The sequence below is a fragment of the Lissotriton vulgaris genome, chromosome 12 (genome assembly GCF_964263255.1).
Source record: "Lissotriton vulgaris chromosome 12, aLisVul1.2, whole genome shotgun sequence".
Lineage (NCBI taxonomy): Eukaryota > Metazoa > Chordata > Amphibia > Caudata > Salamandridae > Lissotriton > Lissotriton vulgaris.
Genome location: NC_141700.1, coordinates 801,780,919 through 801,801,410, shown reverse-complemented (window position 1 = coordinate 801,801,410; position 20,492 = coordinate 801,780,919). Strand labels below are relative to the sequence as shown.

General features: G+C 50.4%; 1 protein-coding gene across 2 annotated transcripts in view; it reads right to left on the bottom strand.

Moving 5' to 3' along the window:
• Nucleotides 1-20,492, bottom strand: part of PLD2 (phospholipase D2) — a 476,181-nt gene that overhangs the window by 86,419 nt on the left and 369,270 nt on the right. For both annotated transcript variants that reach the window (XM_086946231.1, XM_086946232.1), the window contains exons 17-18: nt 8,934-9,052; nt 4,351-4,464 (exon numbers count right to left, since the gene is read on the bottom strand). In XM_086946231.1, coding sequence (XP_086802357.1) covers nt 4,351-4,464; nt 8,934-9,052 — 233 coding nt within the window. The remainder of the gene's footprint in view (nt 1-4,350; nt 4,465-8,933; nt 9,053-20,492) is intronic.

Below are 20,492 nucleotides of genomic sequence, written 5' to 3'. Positions count from 1 at the left end.
GGTGAAACAATAAATGAATTAATTGAAGAAGTTCTAGCTGCTGTCAGGGTAAAATCAGGAAATCTTGGATTTCAAATTTCCAATGTCCCTCTCCTCTCTCCTCTCAGTCTTCTCGTCTCCTCTGTGCCTCCCCCTCTCTTTGCACTTCTGTTCACGTCACCCATGTATGATACAGTCAGTCAGTCCTAGCTTTTCAGTCAAGCGCAGTTCGCATTCTGGGATTTGCAGTTTCATTTTCTCAATATAAGGACCGCTTAACTAACATGGCTGCACAATATGGGAGGATGAAGCTTCTAGATTCCTTAAAGAAGCAGGGTCAAAGGTCACCTGTGAAGGGATGCCTAAAAACTCCATCCCCAGGCTGTCTATTCTTTTATATGGTGACAATAAATTGTGCAATTCAGTGAATTAGTAAATAGCCCCAAATATTTAACGGACGCATTAAAACATAATTGCTTCCTTCAGCCAATTTTTGGGGGATGAAATTTCAGATATGAAAATGTAATTTATCGAAATATGTTGGAATATCAGAGGGGCATGGATTCAAAGGGAGCCCAGGTTTGCAGGTTCCTGTGGCCGCGTCTTTGAGAGGGCGTTTAGCCTCTGATGATTCCCGAGGGGCCACTGCCCCCTCCTGCGATGCAATGGGGGTGCACTCTGAGTCGGCCGTTTACTGGCCGCTTATGTTCCATTGCAATTTCCACAAAATTAGCGCCGACATGGAGGTTTACTGATAAAAAAAAACATATAGCACCCAAATAACATGTAGAAATCGGGTTTCAGCAAATAATTAGCATATTTCAGAACTACAAAAAGTGTGCTTCATTTGCACTTTCCGAATTGCAAATACATTTTATAATATTTCTACAGTTCATGTAAAGGTATTTAAATGCTGTTTTGTGTTAGAATAAAGCTGACATCCTAAAGCCTTTCTTTTCGCACGCCCTGAACCCCAATAAGACTGTCAGGCAGGTCACTTTACAAAATCTTCTAACTAGAGGGAAAAAAGAATACGAACAATTTGTCAGAAGCCACAACCTTACTTTTGACCTCTGTCTTTGATCTCAAAACAATTGTGACAAGATAAAAATAAAATATAAAGGTATCTTTATTGCTCGTTCACCCTCTGAACTCCAGCGTGGTTATTTCGGGGGTGCTGCAGCCCTCCCCGCTCCCCACTCCCAGCGCCTCGGGCCCTGTGGTGCCCCTGCAAATGGCCCCCACGGGGTATCAGCTCGCAACACATCATATTGAGCCACGTCATGTTGTTAGATTTGTAACACTAACACTTCCCTGGACAGAGTATCCTAGCACGGAAAAGGAAAACTAGTGGACGGACTGCCCTCGAGCACTGACCTGGAATAACCAGAGTTTTCCTGAACATAGGAACAGAGCTGGTCATAAGGAGAGGGGACGTTTGTTCCAGTTCCATGCAGATAGAAGGGAGGAAGACCGACCGCCGGCCCTTGAGAGTCGGTTTGGGGAACCAAGGCCAGCTTCTAGGAGGAAGAGCGCAAGAGTCGAGAAGGTTGATGAAGAAGACTCTCTTGGTGAAGTGCTGGGGCTTGGTATTGCTAAGTGCTCCCTGAGTGTGTGCCGGAGGCCTGAAGCAATGCCTCTACTGAGGACTCACCCTACGCGAGTCCTGGAGCAATGCCTCTACTAAGGACTCCCCCTACCCGAGGCCTGAAGCAATGCCTCTACTGAGGACTCACCCTACGCGAGGCCTGGAGCAATGCCTCTACTAAGGACTCACCCTACGCGAGGCCTGGAGCAATGCCTCTACTGAGGACTCACCCTACCTGAGGCCTGGAGCAATGCCTCTACTGAGGACTCGCCCTACCCGAGGCCTGGAGCAATGCCTCTACTAAGGACTCACCCTACCTGAGGCCTGGAGCAATGCCTCTACTAAGGACTCACCCTACAGAGGCCTGGAGCAATGCCTCTACTAAGGACTCACCCTACAGAGGCCTGGAGCAATGCCTCTACTAAGGACTCACCCTACAGAGGCCTGGAGCAATGCCTCTACTAAGGACTCTCCCTACAGAGGCCTGGAGCAATGCCTCTACTAAGGACTCGCCCTACGCGAGGCCTGGAGCAATGCCTCTACTGAGGACTCACCCTACCCGAGGCCTGGAGCAATGCCTCTACTAAGGACTCACCCTACAGAGGCCTGGAGCAATGCCTCTACTAAGGACTCGCCCTACGCGAGGCCTGGAGCAATGCCTCTACTGAGGACTCACCCTACCCGAGGCCTGGAGCAATGCCTCTACTAAGGACTCACCCTACAGAGGCCTGGAGCAATGCCTCTACTAAGGACTCGCCCTACGCGAGGCCTGGAGCAATGCCTCTACTGAGGACTCACCCTACCCGAGGCCTGGAGCAATGACTCTACTAAGGACTCACCCTACCCGAGGCCTGGAGCAATGCCTCTACTAAGGACTCACCCTACCCGAGGCCTGGAGCAATGCCTCTACTAAGGACTCACCCTACCCGAGGCCTGGAGCAATGCCTCTACTGAGGACTCACCCTACCCGAGGCCTGGAGCAATGACTCTACTAAGGACTCACCCTACCCGAGGCCTGGAGCAATGCCTCTACTAAGGACTCACCCTAACCGAGGCCTGGAGCAATGCCTCTACTGAGGACTCACCCTACGCGAGGCCTGGAGCAATGCCTCTACTGAGGACTCACCCTACGCGAGGCCTGGAGCAATGCCTCTACTGAGGACTCACCCTACGCGAGGCCTGGAGCAATGCCTCTACTGAGGACTCACCCTACGCGAGGCCTGGAGCAACGCCTCTACTGAGGACTCACCCTACCCGAGGCCAGAGCAATGCCTCTACTGAGGACTCACCCTACGCGAGGCCTGGAGCAATGCCTCTACTGAGGACTCACCCTACGCGAGGCCTGGAGCAACGCCTCTACTGAGGACTCACCCTACCCGAGGCCAGAGCAATGCCTCTACTGAGGACTCACCCTACGCGAGGCCTGGAGCAATGCCTCTACTGAGGACTCACCCTACCCGAGGCCAGAGCAATGCCCCTACTGAGGACTAACCCTACAGAGGCCTGGAGCAATGCCTCTACTGAGGACTCACCCTACGCGAGGCCTGGAGCAATGCCTCTACTGAGGACTCACCCTACCCGAGGCCTGGAGCAATGACTCTACTAAGGACTCACCCGACCCGAGGCCTGGAGCAATGCCTCTACTGAGGACTCAACCTACCCGAGGCCTGGAGCAATGACTCTACTAAGGACTCACCCTACCCGAGGCCTGGAGCAATGCCTCTACTAAGGACTCACCCTACCCGAGGCCTGGAGCAATGCCTCTACTAAGGACTCACCCGACCCGAGGCCTGGAGCAATGCCTCTACTGAGGACTCAACCTACCCGAGGCCTGGAGCAATGACTCTACTAAGGACTCACCCTACCCGAGGCCTGGAGCAATGCCTCTACTAAGGACTCACCCTACCCGAGGCCTGGAGCAATGCCTCTACTAAGGACTCACCCTACCCGAGGCCTGGAGCAATGCCTCTACTGAGGACTCACCCTACACGAGGCCTGGAGCAATGCCTCTACTAAGGACTCACCCTACCCGAGGCCTGGAGCAATGCCTCTACTGAGGACTCACCCGACCCGAGGCCTGGAGCAATGCCTCTACTAAGGACTCACCCTGCCGGAGGCCTGGAGCAATGTCTCTACTAAAGAACCATCCTACCCGAGGCCTGGAGCAATGCCTTAACTGAGGACTCACCCTACCAGAGGCCTGGAGCAATGCCTCTACTGAGGACTCACCCTACGCGAGGCCTGGAGCAATGCCTCTACTGAGGACTCACCCTACCCGAGGCCTGGAGCAATGCCTCTACTAAGGACTCACCCTACCCGAGGCCTGGAGCAATGCCTCTACTGAGGACTCACCCTACACGAGGCCTGGAGCAATGCCTCTACTAAGGACTCACCCTACCCGAGGCCTGGAGCAATGCCTCTACTGAGGACTCACCCGACCCGAGGCCTGGAGCAATGCCTCTACTGAGGACTCACCCTACGCGAGGCCTGGAGCAATGCCTCTACTAAGGACTCACCCTACCTAAGGCCTGGAGCAATGCCTCTACTAAGGACTCACCCTGCCGGAGGCCTGGAGCAATGCCTCTACTAAGGACTCACCCTGCCGGAGGCCTGGAGCAATGTCTCCACTATGGACTCACCCACTTGTTGAGCTCACCCAGCCGGATGCCTGGACCGATGCCTCTGCTTAGGAGCCACCCACTGGTTCGACTCACCCACAATCAAGCCTGGAGCCTTCACCAAGGACTCACCCACGGGGTCCTCTTCCTGTTACTGTCACTCACCTGGACCTTGGCCTCCTGAGACCCCGGGACAGTGAAGGGCTGCCTGTTGGCCGTTTGGTGGGACTTCGGCAGCAGGTAGGGGAAGGAGACGTCTTTGTACTTTGTCTTGATGGTCTACAGAGATGAGAAAGGCAGAGCATGTCCATCAATCAAGAGGGAAATAAAAACACACTATTAGCAGCCATCCAAATATACTGTGGAGATTGTGTTTGTGTTCCCTGAAAATGTCTTCGCTACCACCAATTTCTATGCTTCTTGAAGATTTTGGCCATTTTGCAGATTTTTAACAGGTTTTTGAAAGCCTGGGAGTTACCCTCTGATTTCCCATCTGTCCTTGAATTTCCAGACACTCAGAAAGTGTGTAGAAACACCAGAAAGGAAAGAGGGGCGACCGGTCCAAGGAGGGGAGCTGCAGTGACAGACGACACTGACCGAGGTCCCCATTTTAGCAGTGGCCACCCGCGTTGGGGAGAGCGGGCCCAGCCCCGGTGGAACAGTGACTCCTAACCACTGTCACTCAATGCACAAACTACATGTGCACTGTCAGCTATAAACAGTGGTTAAATTCTAAAAAAAAAGTACTTGCCAGGGCCCTTGCCTTGAGGCCACTACAGCCGGCACTCGCCGTTGCCCCTACCAATGCTGACAATGACAGAACCAACACGACTACTAACCTCACATTCGTGCAAGTGACAATTCAGACTACTCCAAGCCACCCACAGCTAAAAGAATGGCTAGAGTGGCAAGTATTAGTTATTGTATAATACATTTTTAAACAGCGGCTGTTGTACGCATTTCGAAATTAGACAAACAGTGCCACCATGTGGTGGACTGTTAGAAGGGCCAGTGTTGACTATTAGGTGCCAGTGCTGAGCACCAGAAATCAGCTGCTCAAATTAAGCACTCGTTGTACAAACATTTAGAGGGGGCTGAGGGAAGCGGTCTACAGGGGGCTGAGGAAATCTGTCTGAGGTGCAGGTCGCTTTGCATTCATGCACATAAAGGCCGCTGTTACAACATTCTTACTGACAGAGCGAGGTGTGCGAGCGAGGTGCAGACTCGGAAGTCAGGACCCACAAACGTTAGCGGAGGAGAGATGCGTCCGAGGGGAACAGAGACCACATGGATTTCAATGAGCGTCTTTTCTACAATTCCAAGTTTACGGACAGTGCACAGCCTGTCATTTCATGTACTTTTCACAGTACTGTTGACTTTTGTCTAAGAAAAGATACTATGGGCCAGATGTACGAAGCTTAGTGTTTGCGATTACCAAATTGTAAATTTTTGTGATTCGCTATTTGGTAATCGCAAACACTGATGTACAAAGGTACGTTTTACATTTTCTGTGATTCCGAGTGGGTCACAAATACACCTACCTCATGAATATTAATGAGGTAGGTCTCAGTTTGCGATCCACTGTGAATTGCAAAAATCACTGGGATGGGGTCTTCTGGGGTCACTTTTAAATAAAGGAAATCTTTTTTAATTCTATTTTTAAATGCAGCAAACAGGATGCGTTTAAAAAACAAAAATTCTTTTTTTAATTTTTTAAGAGTAGGTTGTGGTCTGTGGAACCACTGCTCGGTCTTAAAAATATATTTTATTTCATTCTCAAATGGGAAGGGGTTCCTGTGGAAGCCCTTCCCTTTTGCGAATGGCTTACCATCAACTTAAACTTGATGGTAAAATGTGAATGTTTTGTGACCGCATTTCGGTCGCAATACATTTGTACATACCAATGTGAATCGGTATTACGAAGGGATGCCTTAAACACGCCCCTTCCAAATACTGAAATGCAATCCCTCATTAAGATTCGGTATCAGATTATCGAAACGCAATTAGAGATTTACACATTTGAAAATGTCTTTTTTTGCGTTCGCAAATGGCCTGTTTCTGCGAATTGGTCTGTTCGTGAACGCAAAAGAGCTTTGTACATCTAGCGCTATGATTTTTCACTATCATTTATTCTGATTTTCCCTTATAGTGCCCATAGAAATTGGAAAATTAGTTTTTCAGATTTTTATGATTAGATGTAGGTTGTGCTGCCCTTAAGTTGTGGTGGGCAGAGGACTGGGCATTCGTTGGGCTACCCTGGGCTGGACAAGTGGAACAGCCCCAAGGAGAGCTCTGCATGATGCAGTGCCTAGAGACAGAGCCAACAGCATACAGCGCTTCTTCGTGCCCACAGATCACGGCACATATGTAGAGCGCACATGTTGGCTTTGAGATTGAGGACGGTTGCAAAGGAATCAACAAAATGGTGGATCATACCGGTACGTAGAACACTTAATGGATTCCACCTTCTGTAGGTGCCAAAGCTCCACACCTGAGGGCACCAGGGAGCTAAATCAGCCTAGAAGGCGCTCGGAGCACAGTTGGAGTGGCACTACTGCAGCGTGTGCCCAAGCGCTCATGTGATGGGTTTATCACATGCATGTAGTACACAGTAGCATACAGTACTCCCAGGGCCACCTCTCTTGGAGGAGAGAAGTCTCATGTGGGCTGAGGGACGGGAATCTACCATTTCCAGGGATGTGGGAGCCAATCCAAACGAGAGGAGCAGGTAGTGTTAGAGCCAGGCTGGCGGGCAGGGGAAACAGACCCTTGCCCCAATGCCGGGCTCTGGCCCCCTGGTGAGGAGTGTCCCTCACCGGCTGGCCTTGTTGTTTCTGGTCCACGAGGGAAGGCTTGCAACTGCTAGCCTAGAGCATCACTGGCCTGCGGCCCATGGTCCTCGCGTGCGAACACCAAACAACGTCATACCTGCCAACTTGAAGAACAATCTCACCGTGTGATGATGGGGCAGGGCCTTGAAGGGGCGGGGGCCTCATACCGAGAAGTATCTATGAGGCACTTTTGAACCCCCACCACGCCCCAAGCCCCCTCCTCGAAAAGAAAAAAAGCTCGCTGAGGCTGGTGCCGATGTCCTGGGGTGTTTGCACACCCCTAATGGATGTCGGCAGTTCAAAGCTACTCGAAAACGGTCTGGAAAACCACTATTTGCAGTGTTTTTCAGCTTGTTTTCCCTGCCACTGTGTGATATCAGCTCCTCACCGGGAGACTGTGTGATTGGAGCCGATATTGTGTGTCACACGGTTGCACCGTGTGAGTTGGCAGGTATGTGACGTGGATCTGCAGTACACAAAAGGATGTTTGGTAAACCGGGGTGCACACCACCTTACTACAAACATTTTATTTTAAACACTAAAAAAGCTCTTAGACACTGAGCTCAGGGTAATGCTTGATGAGGGAGCTCAGAGCTGCCTTTAAGCTTGCACTGCCCACACTTCGCACTTTGTAGTCAAGCATTGTGTGTGTGGGAGAGATGGGTCGCAGGTGTGTGGGGGTGACGAAGCATGGCTCCTCAAAGATTGAACCTAACCCTCGAACAGAGGGCAGGGCACTCCCTTCTTTAGCACTCACCTGGCATCCAGGGAGGATCATGGTCCAGCACATACCTGTTTACGAGCAGGGAGGTGAGGGAGACACAAGCCATCTGGGGCCCTCAAGTGGTCATACGGGGAGACATACATGTGTGCTTGTGACCTGGGACGAGAGATCACGAGCAGTGATACCCTCCGTCTAGCATGGGCATGTCAGTGGTGTACTTCAATGCATGGCACTGGGATGTGCCACGACAGCCCTGGAAGCGTCCGCACCCCCCTTACCATCCCCTGGTGGGATTCCAAGATGGAGGACCGAGCTACAGAGGCATCACAACAGCAGTGGATAAACGCGACAACAGGACCGGGCGGCCAGGTGCCCCACTGTGCCCCAATGCCAGTCTACGCTCGACTCGGGGTGCGGCTGCCACGTTAGTCAGAGAAAAATACCAGCCTTGGTTCCTCCTTTCAGCTTTTGCCAGGACCAGGAGCTGCCTTTGTTTGCTTTATTAATCATTTGGGAATAGACTCGAAGTTTATAAAATACAATTGAAGTCATCTGTGCCAGTATTTGCTGGGATAAGATTACTTACCTTTTTTAAAACTTTTTATTAAGCATTCTGTCATCTAGGGGTGAATTCTCATTATTTCACGCAGCGCAGCAAGCTACCTTTCTGCGTTGTGTGAAAGGGCAGGAATGCGCTGTATTTAACATTATTCGGCACATTCCTGTTCTTTCCTTGCGCTGGTGCAATGCGCTGCCTGGAGCCAATGCAGGCACCCTTGTGCCCCCTTGTGCCCTGCTGCAAGGGCGCCCATGTTACAGGCAGGATTGTTTTATGCGTAGAAAGGGACACTTTCATGCACAAAAACAATCCTCAGAGGCGTTTTCCTCTTTCCTCGTGCTCCGCAGCGCAGCATTTTGACGCATTCCCAATTCGACTACTAATGGTACATCTGGGAACGTGTCAAAATCCATAGGTGGGTGTGTGGGAAAGCCTCCCTGGGGCAGAGTAACGCAGCGGGGTCAGTCAGTGGCTTCACGTAAAATGATGCCCCCCCCAGCAGAATGAGACTCCTAGGCCTTGCTTTTTACTTGAAGGGTGGGGGCCCGTGGTGCTGCAGGGGCCTGCGTTACCCATGAGCGGGTGGGACAACCCATCCTTTCACCCCTCCTACCCACCGTCCCCCAGGACTCACCTTGGTGTAGTTCCAGCGCTGGATGAAGTGTCTAGCCACATCCCTCGCTGCCGTCCCATGCACCACCACGCCGATGTCCCTCCAGGGCATCCGGGGGTTCTTGGTCCGGTCGATGAAATCTGAAAACACAAGAGGCGTGAGGAACTCGGTGCAGGGGAGGGCACTATCAGTCGGGTCACTGACTATCTCCCCAGCTCTTTCATTCCAGCTCTCCACCTACGAAGCTCGCCTCTTCAGTTAATAAAGGGTACCTCATCAGTTAATACCTCCCCATTCAATACCCCACGTTTATCGGATCTTGCCTCCACAGTTATTGGGGCATGACCACCCAACTGTTCATCTATACCTTCATTCATTGGAATATAAATCCTCATTCATGGAAGTGTATTCCTCCAGCTACTGAAGCAGTCCTTCCAATTAAAGTATCTCACCACCTGTTGAAGTACATCTCCCCTACTCTTGAAGTACATCTCCCCTACTCTTGAAGTAGATCCCCCTACTCTTGAAGTAGATCCCTCCTATTCTTGAAGTACATCTCCCCTACTCTTGAAGTACATCTCCCCTACTCTTGAGGTACATCCCTCCTACTCTTGAAGTACATCTCCCCTACTCTTGAAGTACATCTCCCCTACTTTTGAAGTACATCTCCCCTACTTTTGAAGTACATCCCCCCTACTCTTGAAGTAGATCCCCCCTACTCTTGAAGTACATCTCCCCTACTCTTGAAGTACATCTCCCCTACTCTTGAATTCCATCTCCCCTACTCTTGAATTCCATCTCCCCTACTCTTGAATTCCATCTCCCCTACTCTTGAATTCCATCTCCCCTACTCTTGAATTCCATCTCCCCTACTCTTGAAGTACATCACCCCTAATCTTGAAGTACATCCCCCCTACTCTTGAAGTACATCTCCCCTACTCTTGAAGTACATCTCCCCTACTCTTGAAGTATATCTCCCCTACTTTTGAAGTACATCTCCCCTACTCTTGAAGTACATCTCCCCTACTCTTGAAGTAGATCCCCCTACTCTTGAAGTAGATCCCTCCTATTCTTGAAGTACATCTCCCCTACTCTTGAGGTACATCTCCCCTACTCTTGAGGTACATCTCCCCTACTCTTGAGGTACATCTCCCCTACTCTTGAAGTACATCTCCCCTACTCTTGAGGTACATCCCTCCTACTCTTGAAGTACATCTGCCCTACTCTTGAGGTACATCTCCCTACTCTTGAAGTAGATCCCTCCTACTCTTGAAGTAGATCCCTCCTACTCTTGAAGTACATCTCTCCACCTCTTCAAGTACATCTCCCTACTCTTGAATTCCATCTCCCCTACTCTTGAATTCCATCTCCCCTACTCTTGAATTCCATCTCCCCTACTCTTGAAGTAGATCCCCCTACTCTTGAAGTAGATCCCCCTACTCTTGAAGTAGATCCCCCTACTCTTGAAGTACATCTCCCCTACTCTTGAAGTACATCTCCCCTACTCTTGAAGTACATCTCCCCTACTCTTGAAGTACATCTCCCCTACTCTTGAAGTACATCTCCCCTACTCTTGAAGTACATCCCCCCTACTCTTGAAGTACATCTCCCCTACTCTTGAAGTACATCTCCCCTACTCTTGAAGTACATCTCCCCTACTCTTGAAGTAGATCCCCCTACTCTTGAAGTACATCTCCCCTACTCTTGAAGTACATCTCCCCTACTCTTGAAGTACATCTCCCCTACTCTTGAATTCCATCTCCCCTACTCTTGAATTCCATCTCCCCTACTCTTGAATTCCATCTCCCCTACTCTTGAATTCCATCTCCCCTACTCTTGAAGTACATCTCCCCTACTCTTGAATTCCATCTCCCCTACTCTTGAATTCCATCTCCCCTACTCTTGAATTCCATCTCCCCTACTCTTGAAGCCCTTCTCCCCTACTCTTGAAGTCCATCTCCCCTACTCTTGAAGTCCATCTCCCCTACTCTTGAAGTCCATCTCCCCTACTCTTGAAGTCCATCTCCCCTACTCTTGAAGTCCATCTCCCCTACTCTTGAAGTCCATCTCCCCTACTCTTGAAGTCCATCTCCCCTACTCTTGAAGTCCATCTCCCCTACTCTTGAATTCCATCTCCCCTAATCTTGAAGTACATCCCTCCTACTCTTGAAGTACATCTCCCCTACTCTTGAAGTACATCTCCCCTACTCTTGAAGTACATCTCCCCTACTCTTGAAGTACATCTCCCCTACTCTTGAAGTACATCTCCCCTACTCTTGAAGTACATCTCCCCTACTCTTGAAGTAGATCCCCCCTACTCTTGAATTCCATCTCCCCTACTCTTGAATTCCATCTCCCCTACTCTTGAATTCCATCTCCCCTACTCTTGAATTCCATCTCCCCTACTCTTGAAGTACATCACCCCTAATCTTGAAGTACATCCCCCCTACTCTTGAAGTACATCTCCTCTACTCTTGAAGTACATCTCCCCTACTTTTGAAGTACATCTCCCCTACTCTTGAAGTACAGCTCTCCACTTATGAAGCACACCTCTTTAGTTACGAAAGGATACCTTACCATATACAATGCCAGGTTACTGAATATTACCTTCACGGTCATTAAATTACACCACCTAAGCTATTCTTGTCTACCTCCCCACCTGTTCATCTATACCTCCTCTGTCTTTGAAATGTACAGCCTCACTTGTTGAAGTATACTTCTCCAAAGTTTCTAAAGTATACATACTAGCTACTGAAGTGTACCCTCCCATCTGTTGAAGTATATCTCTTCAGCCGATGAAGTATATCTCCCCATTTGTTGAAGTACATCTCCCCGGTTGTTGGTTTATATCCACCCAGCTGTTGAAGTATATCTCTCCAGTTGTTGGAGTATATCCACCCAGCCAACGGCAAGCCTGTCCGTGACTGGACCGCGCCCAGCGCCAGACCCCCTGGCCCCAGCGACCGCCACGACGCCCACCACTGCTACGATGCCTGCACCCTCCACAAACTCAACGCCGGATGATCATCCACCTGCTTCGTGGCCACCCCAAAGCGCAACCACTGACCCTTCTCCTGCCGGAGCTGCAGCTTCACCAGCCTCCAAGCCACCACCCTGCCCACCGGGGTAGGACGCAACCACCTCAGATTCATACTACTCAACACCTGCTCCGCCCACAAGCACACCATCAAACTCTGGGACTTACTTGACTCATCCTCCCGGACGTCGCCTTTCTGACGGAGACCTGGATGAACCCCTCCTCGGCACCGGACATCACCATAGCCATCCCAGACGGCTGGCTACAAGATCACCCACAGGGACCACACCAACAGAGCAGGAATTGCCATTGTCCACAGGAATACCCTCAGAATCTCGACTAGCACCGAAGGCATCCTAAGAGCCGCAGAACACCTGCACTTCCAGATCCACATTGATCCCAACAACACCCTCAGAGGAACCCTCATCTACAGACCCCCGGACCCCGGCCACATTTTAGTGTCTCCATCGCTGACTTCGTCAGCTTGCATGCCCTTGCATCCATGGACTACATCCTCCTTGGAGAGCTGAACTTTCACCCCGAGAATGCCTACAACAGCAACTCCACCACCCTGCTCGACAACCTCGGACCCAAACAGCTAGTCATGACTCCCACCCACTCAGGCCGGACACACGCTCGACCCCATCTTTTCCGCCAGCAATCATGTCACCTTCAGCCACACCACCAAACTTCATTGGACTGACCACCGCTGCATCCACTTCACATTTGACAAACCCACCAAGCACCACCACCCACAACAGATCCCCCCCGCCGCAGCTGGAACAAAGTCATAGAAGACCAGCTAATCGCCACCCTTCCCCAAAACCCACCAACAGGCACCGTCAACACCGACACTGCCGCCCGCAACCTCAGGCAATGGATCGACGACTGCACCAACACTCTCGCCCCGATCAAGAAACCCTCAAACAGACGCACCAACAGAAAAGCCATCTGGTTCACCGCCGGCCTCCAAGCTTCCAAGCAGACCTGCTGAAGACTCGAGAAGTGGCACCATGAACAGACACCTGACAACAACGCAGCCCACAAGAACGCCATCTGCAGGCACCACCAACTCATCCGAACTGCCAAAAGGACCTCCTTCAAGGAACGCATTGACAACAACGCACACAACAGCAAAGAGCTCTTCAACATAGTGAAGGAACTCTCCAACCCCAGCACTAACTCCAACGACATCCTGCCGTCGCAAGACCTCTGCGACTCCCTAACCATCTTCTTTCACCGCAAGGTCGCAGACATCCACAACAGCTTCAACAACTAGGCCCCCCGAAAACCGTCGACACCTCAGACCCACCACCCCCCAGCCACACCGACCTCCTGCGCTCCTGGACCCATGTCAATGACGTCGACACCATCAAAATCATGAACACAATGCACTCCAGCTCACCATCTGACCCCCTGCCCGCACCACATCTTCAACAAAGCAAGGTCCATCATTGCACCCCATCTCTGGAAGATCGTCAACAACTCCTTCAATACCGCCACCTCCCGGAGACTTGGAAGCACGTGGAGATCAACGCCTTACTCAAGAAACCCAAGGCAGACCCTAAGGACCTCAAGAACTTCCGGCCCATCTCCCTGCTTCCACTCCCATCAAAAGTCATTGAGAAGATTGTCAACAGGTAACTGACCCGCTTCCTCGAGGAGAACGCCGCTCTGGACCCGTCCCAATCTGGATTCCGCAGCAACCACAGCACTGAAACTGCTCTCAAAGGTGCCACCGAAGACATCAGGACCCAGCTGGACAATGCCGAAACGTGGCCCTCATCCTCCTGGACCTTTCGGCCGCCTTTGACACCGTCTGTCACCACACCCCACGCACACGCTTCCACAACGCAGGGATCCGCGACAAAGCCCTGGACTGGACCACCTCCTTCCTCACCGCAGAACACAGAGTGTCCGCCCCCTCCATTCTGATCTGAATCCACCAAGATCCTCTGCGGCGTACCCCAAAGGACCATCCCTCAACCCAACCCTTTTCAACGTCTACATGGCACCACTCGCCAACATCATCCGATTGCACAACATCATCTCATATTCCGATGACACCCAGCTGATCGTCTCCCTCACCAAGGCCCCCACCACCGCCAAAACCAACCTCCACGAAGGAATGAAGGCCGTCGCCGTATGGATGAAGAACAGCCGTCTGAAACTGAACTCAGACAAGACGGAGGTCCTCATCCCTGGCTCCACCTCCTCCGCCTGGAAGACTTCTGGTGGCCGGCCACACTGGGAGCTGCACCGACACTCAGCGACCATGCACGCAACCTGGGGTTCATCTTAGACTCATTACTATCAATGACCCAGCATGTCAACGCCGTCTCCTCCTGCTTCAATACACTTCGCATGCTCCGCAAGATCTACAGATGGATCCCCATAGGAACCAGAAGGAGGGTCACCCAGGCCCTCGTCAGCAGCAGACTGGACTACGGCAATCCCCTCTACGCGGGAACCACGGCCAAACTCCAGAAACGACTACAACGCATAAAGAATGCCTGCGCACGCCTCATCCTCGACATCGCCCGCCACAGGCACATCACAGCCCACCTGAGACGTGCACTGGCTCCCTGTCGACAAGAGGATCACCTTCAAACTCCTCACCCACGCTCATAAGGCACTCCACAACTCCGGACCAGCATACCTCAACAAACAACTCACCTTATACACCCTGAACCGCCAGCTTCGCTCTGCTGACCTTGCCCTCGCCATCGTACCATGCATTGCGCAGAATGACCACCGGCGGGTGATCATTCTACCACCTCGCTGCCAAGACATGGAACACCCTCCCTGTCCACCTTCGGCAGACCCAGGACCTGCTGACCTTCAGGAGACTTCTCAAGACCTGGCTGTGAGAAGTTGGCCTGGCATATGCTGTCCACTGGTTATAGTGGGCACCTTGCACCAGTCCAAACAAACCTTATTGATGATAGGTTTAAGACAACCTTTATTGAAAGCTATCCTAGTGGTAGCTATGGAGAGCAGCCTTCAGGCTAAGTCTTGAAGGAGTGTAAAGCAGCCTGGTTTACCAGATTATAACCTCTTGAATGTCTAAATGAAAGGAGAACTACACACACTATATATAAAATATATGTATTTATTACTAAACACTCTCTAGTAATCTCTTTATGAGATTATAGAGCAAGATACACAATATCAGCACAATAGAACTTAAGTAAATAGCACAATATGCAATGGGCACCACTGGGAGACCAAACCATATATTAACTGCGGCGGCAGTTATGCCGCGGTGCAGCGGTTAAGCGGAGTGGGCGAGCCGCGTCGGCCAACGGACGTTCACAGCACTACGGAGGTACTGGACCCGATGGCCGTTGGCCGACAAACGCAGCGAAGGCATTAAGAAAGTGGTATAAGAACCATGACTTGACTAGACACAGTACCTAGAGCACATGGAATCGCTGGGACCCAAGGAACCACCCAAGGCAGTGACACAGGGGACCCACGGGGGACGCGTGCAGTGTGAGAACACAGCTGCGAGCTCTGTACAATCCTATGGGAAAGTCCCAGTTGGAAAATTAAAGATTAAGGACACTTCGGGGAGGACTTGGAGCAAACCCTTTTAGACTTAGAAGGTTCTAGGGCCAGCACCCATGGGAGCACCGGAGTACTCGTGTTACCTCACCCAGGGAAGCCGGGTGCATAGGTGCCAAATGGTGTCGTGAATCTTCTCTGTTTTCAATGGCGAGTTGCTGCAAAGTGCTGCTGCAGTGGAAAGGAAAAGTGGTTGGCGCGATCCAAGCCTGGATCGGGGATGTGAAGAACCTGAAAGCAGAGGGGACAGAGTCTGGGTCACTTCAGGGTGACAAGGGGCACGATAGACCAATGTCCACCAATGTCGGGTGTTTCAGGTGCGATGAGGAGAAGCTTGACTCCGCTGTCACGGGGTCCAGGAGACGTCGTCGACGACCAGAGTCTGCAAGCGAGCTGTCCTACGAAGGATGTTGAGTGCTGGGGGGTTGGTGTCCGGACTGGAGACCAACAAACCTTGGCAATTGCAACCCACGCGGTGAGAGTAAAATGGCTTCGGAATGGACCAGCAAGGTCCTGGTGACTCCCCAAGCAATAGATAGTCAGGTCATGTCTGGAGCAACCAGGTAAGCCCATTCAAAGTTAAAGTACCCTTCCCAGGGACCCACAAGTCGACGAATAAGGGATCGGGAAGGGACCTCGAGAGGAATCTTCGGTGGAATCACTGCTCGGGGTCTGAACTAGGAGTAGCCCAAAAGCACAACCCCAGGGACGGTCAAGAAGTATATGCTGCTGCAAATGTGCACGGTGTCCAGAGAATCGGGTTGCATGGTTCCCAAGAGGGCTTTGAATCTCAGGTTTGCTGAGAGCACGGATCGACCTCGGGGAAGCTTGGAAACCCACCTCCTGTGTTGCAAAGTCTTCGGAGTCCTTCGGTAGCTGCGTAGTTGCAAACCGAATAGATGCGTCTTTGGTGCCTGCCTGTCAGGGAAGTAACTCCTTTACTCCAAGGGAGATTCTTTGGTCATCCAACGAAGTGTAGATAGTTGAAGTTCTGGGATTCTGTAGCAGAGTTTTGTCCAGGTAAAATCTAAAGTCCTGTAGTCAGGAGTTCCTACTTTATACCCAGGGAAGGGGTGGGACAAACTCTGGGGACCCACCTAAGGGAGCGTCTGGACAGAGGGGTGACTACTCCCATATTCTTTGTCCAGTTTCACATCAGAGCAGGGACTGAGTGCCCCTGCAAACTGTTTGAGCTGGACTATGCACAGGAACACCAAATGTGCCCCTAGTGCAGACTTCAAAGCACTCTTGGAGTGCACCCACCCAGCCCCAATACACTAAAGCCGGTCTGGGAGGTGGTTACACCTCCTTGTGACAGGAAACCTATTGTCCAGCCTTCCCCTGCCAGAGTTTCGTCCAGCAGCAGGAGGGCAGACTCGTGTCTGTGGCTGCAGCATCCATTTTGTGATGCCAGGGTTAAGGAAAGCTGGTACCGGGTAGCCTGGTGGTTCTACCATGGAGGAATCATATCTCCCACACCAGTTACTGGTGTGGAGGTATGATTCCAAGGTGTTTGACACCAAACACGACATGGTTCTGTGTAGGGGTTTTAAAGTTAGCATTTACCGCGAGGTTATAATGCACTTCAGAGTATATGGTCTAGGCTGCATCACTAACAACCCCGGAGGAGAGATTCCGAAGGCTGCAGAGGGGCTCTGCTCATGCATGGGCACCCTCTCACACAAAACCCAGCACCCTGCCTTCAGGATTGATAAGGCCTGCCATAGGGGTGACTGGTATATGTTTATATATGTAGTGATAAGGTAGATATAGGAAACCTATATCTGAGTAAGGGGTGCATACACCACCTTACACAGGCTGCTGTAGCAGACCTGTTGTGTCATTTTGCATGGTCTCTCAGGGGTGGCATAATACATGCTGCAGCCCCAGAGAGGCTTCTGGGGTACCTATGCCCTGGGTATATAGGATACCATATACTAGGGCCTTATAAGGGTACCCCAGACTCCAATCTGTGGTGTACCTAAAGTACATGCAATCATTTTAGAGAGGACTAAGCTGGGGTCCTGGATAGCAGGGCCCCAGCCGGACTAAAGTAAAAAAAACAGTGAAACATCAGCAGAAAGTGGGGGTAACTATAAGAAGCCGATCCTACTCTCCTACATAACCCCCCCCCCCCCCAAACACAATGACATGAAACTAGCCATGACCAGTTGAGTCTTCATGTTCTAAGTGGACATATCTGGAGAGTCCATCTGCATTGGCATGGTTACTCCCAGGTCTATGTTCCACTGTATAGTCCATCCCCTGTAGGGAAATGGACCACCTTAAAAGTTTGAGGATTTCACCCTTCATTTGCTTTAGCAATAAGAGGTGCTTATGGTCAGTCTAAACAGTGAAGTGAGTGCCAAACAGTTATGGCCTCAGCTTCTTCAGAGCCCAAACCACAGCAAAGGCTTCCCTCTCAATGGCTGACCAACGTTTCTCTCTGGGGGGTCAGCCTTCCACTAATAAAAGCTATTGGCTGATCCTGACCTTCATCATTCAATTGTGATAACACAGCCCCTACTCCCAACTCAGATGCATCTGTTCGGACAATTAATTCTTTGAAGTAGTCTGGACTTTGCAGAATGGAAGCAGTGCACAAGGCCTGCTTCAGGTCATCAAATGCCTTTTGACAGCTAACTGTCCACTGAACTTTCTTTGGCATTCTTTTAGGAGTGAAGTCATTTAAAGGGGTCACTATAGTTCCATAACGTTTGACAAATCTTCCGTAGTACCCAGTCAGGCCCAAGAAAGCTCTGACCTGAGTCCGGGTGGTTGGAGCAACCCAGTCCATGATGGTCTGGATTTTGCTCTGTAATGGTTGAACCTGACCTCCACCCACAAGGTGGCCCAGGTACACAACCTGACTCTGCCCTATCTGGCACTTGGTGGCCTTGATAGTTAGGCCTGCTTTTTGCAGGGCCTCCAAAACATTTCTCAGGTGGACCAGGTGATCCTTCCAGGTGGAGCTAAAGACAGCAATATCATCTAGATAACCTGCACAATAGTCTTCCAGGCCTGCTAGGACTGTATTCACCAACCTGTGAAAAGTGGCAGGTGCATTCTCCAGACCAAAGGGCATTAACACAAATTGGTGGTGTCCACTAGGGGTAGAAAGGAATATGCTACTTACCAGTATGCATCTGTTCTTGGCATAGAGGGCTGCAGAGTGGTACATTATGAATAGATCGCCATCTGGTGTTGGGCTCGGATGATTGCACTTTGTTTTTCTCTTGGAGAGTCTTTTGTATCTTGGTGACTCCTCCCTTGGTTGGTAGTGCGCATGGGCATCGGCTCCATCCTTAGATTGTTTTGCCATAGTAGGGTTAGATGGAGTAGTATGATAGAATACAGATAAGAATGCCCATGTAAGTGTATCTAAATAAGATAATGTTGGAACAGACACAGGTTTCCGGGGAGGCTGGGAGGGCATGTACCACTCTGCAGCCCTCTATGCCAAGAACAGATGCATACTGGTAAGTAGCATATTCCGTTCGAGGCATATGGGCTGCAGATGGTACATTATGAATAGACTATACAGCAGTTCTCTCCCTAGCGGTGGTTGCCCGTGTCTGTTGCAACTGTCTGAAATAAAGTTTTTAATACAGCTTGTCCCACTCTAGCTTGTTGTGTTGTGTGCACATCTACACAATAGTGTTTTGTGAAGGTGTGCGGTGTAACCCAGGTAGCTGCTTTGCATAGGTCATCTAGTGGAATGTTTCCCAAAAATGCCATAGATGCTCCTAGTTTACGTGTAGAGTGAGCTCTAGGAGGAACAGTTAATGTTCTCTTTGCTTTTAAGTAGCATATTTGAATGCATTTTACAATCCATCTGGCAATGCCTGCTTTAGAGATGGGATTGCCTTTATGTGTAGGAGAAAACGCAACAAATAGCTGTTTTGTCTTTCTGAAAGTTTGTGTTCTTTCTATATAGTACAATATTGCCCTTCTAACATCCAATGTATGTAGGGCTCTTTCCGCTACTGTTTGTGGTTTTGGAAAGAAAACCGGTAATTCCACTGACTGTTTGATGTGGAATGCCGAAATTACCTTTGGTAAGAATTTTGGGTTTGTTCTAAGAACCACTTTATTTTGGTGTAACTGCATGAATGGTTCTTGAATCGTAAAAGCCTGCAACTCACTTACTCTTCTAAGTGACGTGATAGCTATGAGGAAGGCCACCTTCCATGTGAGGAATTGTATTTCACACCTATGCATAGGTTCAAAGGGTGGCCCCATTAGTCTGGTAAGTACTATGTTGAGATTCCAGACTGGGGAAGGTGGTCGTCTTGGTGGAATGACTCTTTTGAGTCCTTCCATGAAAGCTTTAATTGCTGGTACTTTAAACAGTGACAGATGTTGCCTGTTTTGTAGGTACGCCGCTATGGCTGCGAGATGAACTCTGATAGAGGTATATGCTAAGTTACATTGCTGCAAGTGTAGTAAATAGCAAATGATTTGTTTAGTGGATGCGTCCAGAGGGTTGATGTGCTTACTGTTACAGTGTATAGCAAACCTCTTCCATTTTGCTGCATAGCATGCTCTGGTGGTAGGACGTCTTGCTTGTTTAATGATTTCCATACATTCTGGTGGTAAATCTAAATATCCAAACTCTATGACCTCAGGAGCCAGACCGCTAGGTTCAATTGTTTGGGATCTGGGTGCATTATTTCTCCATGGTTCTGTGTAAGGTGCATGGGTAATAATCTTAGCTTTTGATGTGGCACCTGTGAGAGTTGTAGTAGCGTGGTGAACCACGGCTGTCCTGCCCACGTGGGTGCCACTAGTATCATTGTCATTGAGTGTTGCTGCAGTTTCCGAACCACTAACGGAATTAGTGGGAGAGGAGGGAAAGCATAAGCAAATTTGTTGGACCAATTTATCCATAGTGCATTGCCCTGGGACCGGTGGTGTGGGTACCTGGATGCGAAGTTTTTGCATTTTGCGTTCTGATGATTGGCAAACAGATCTAT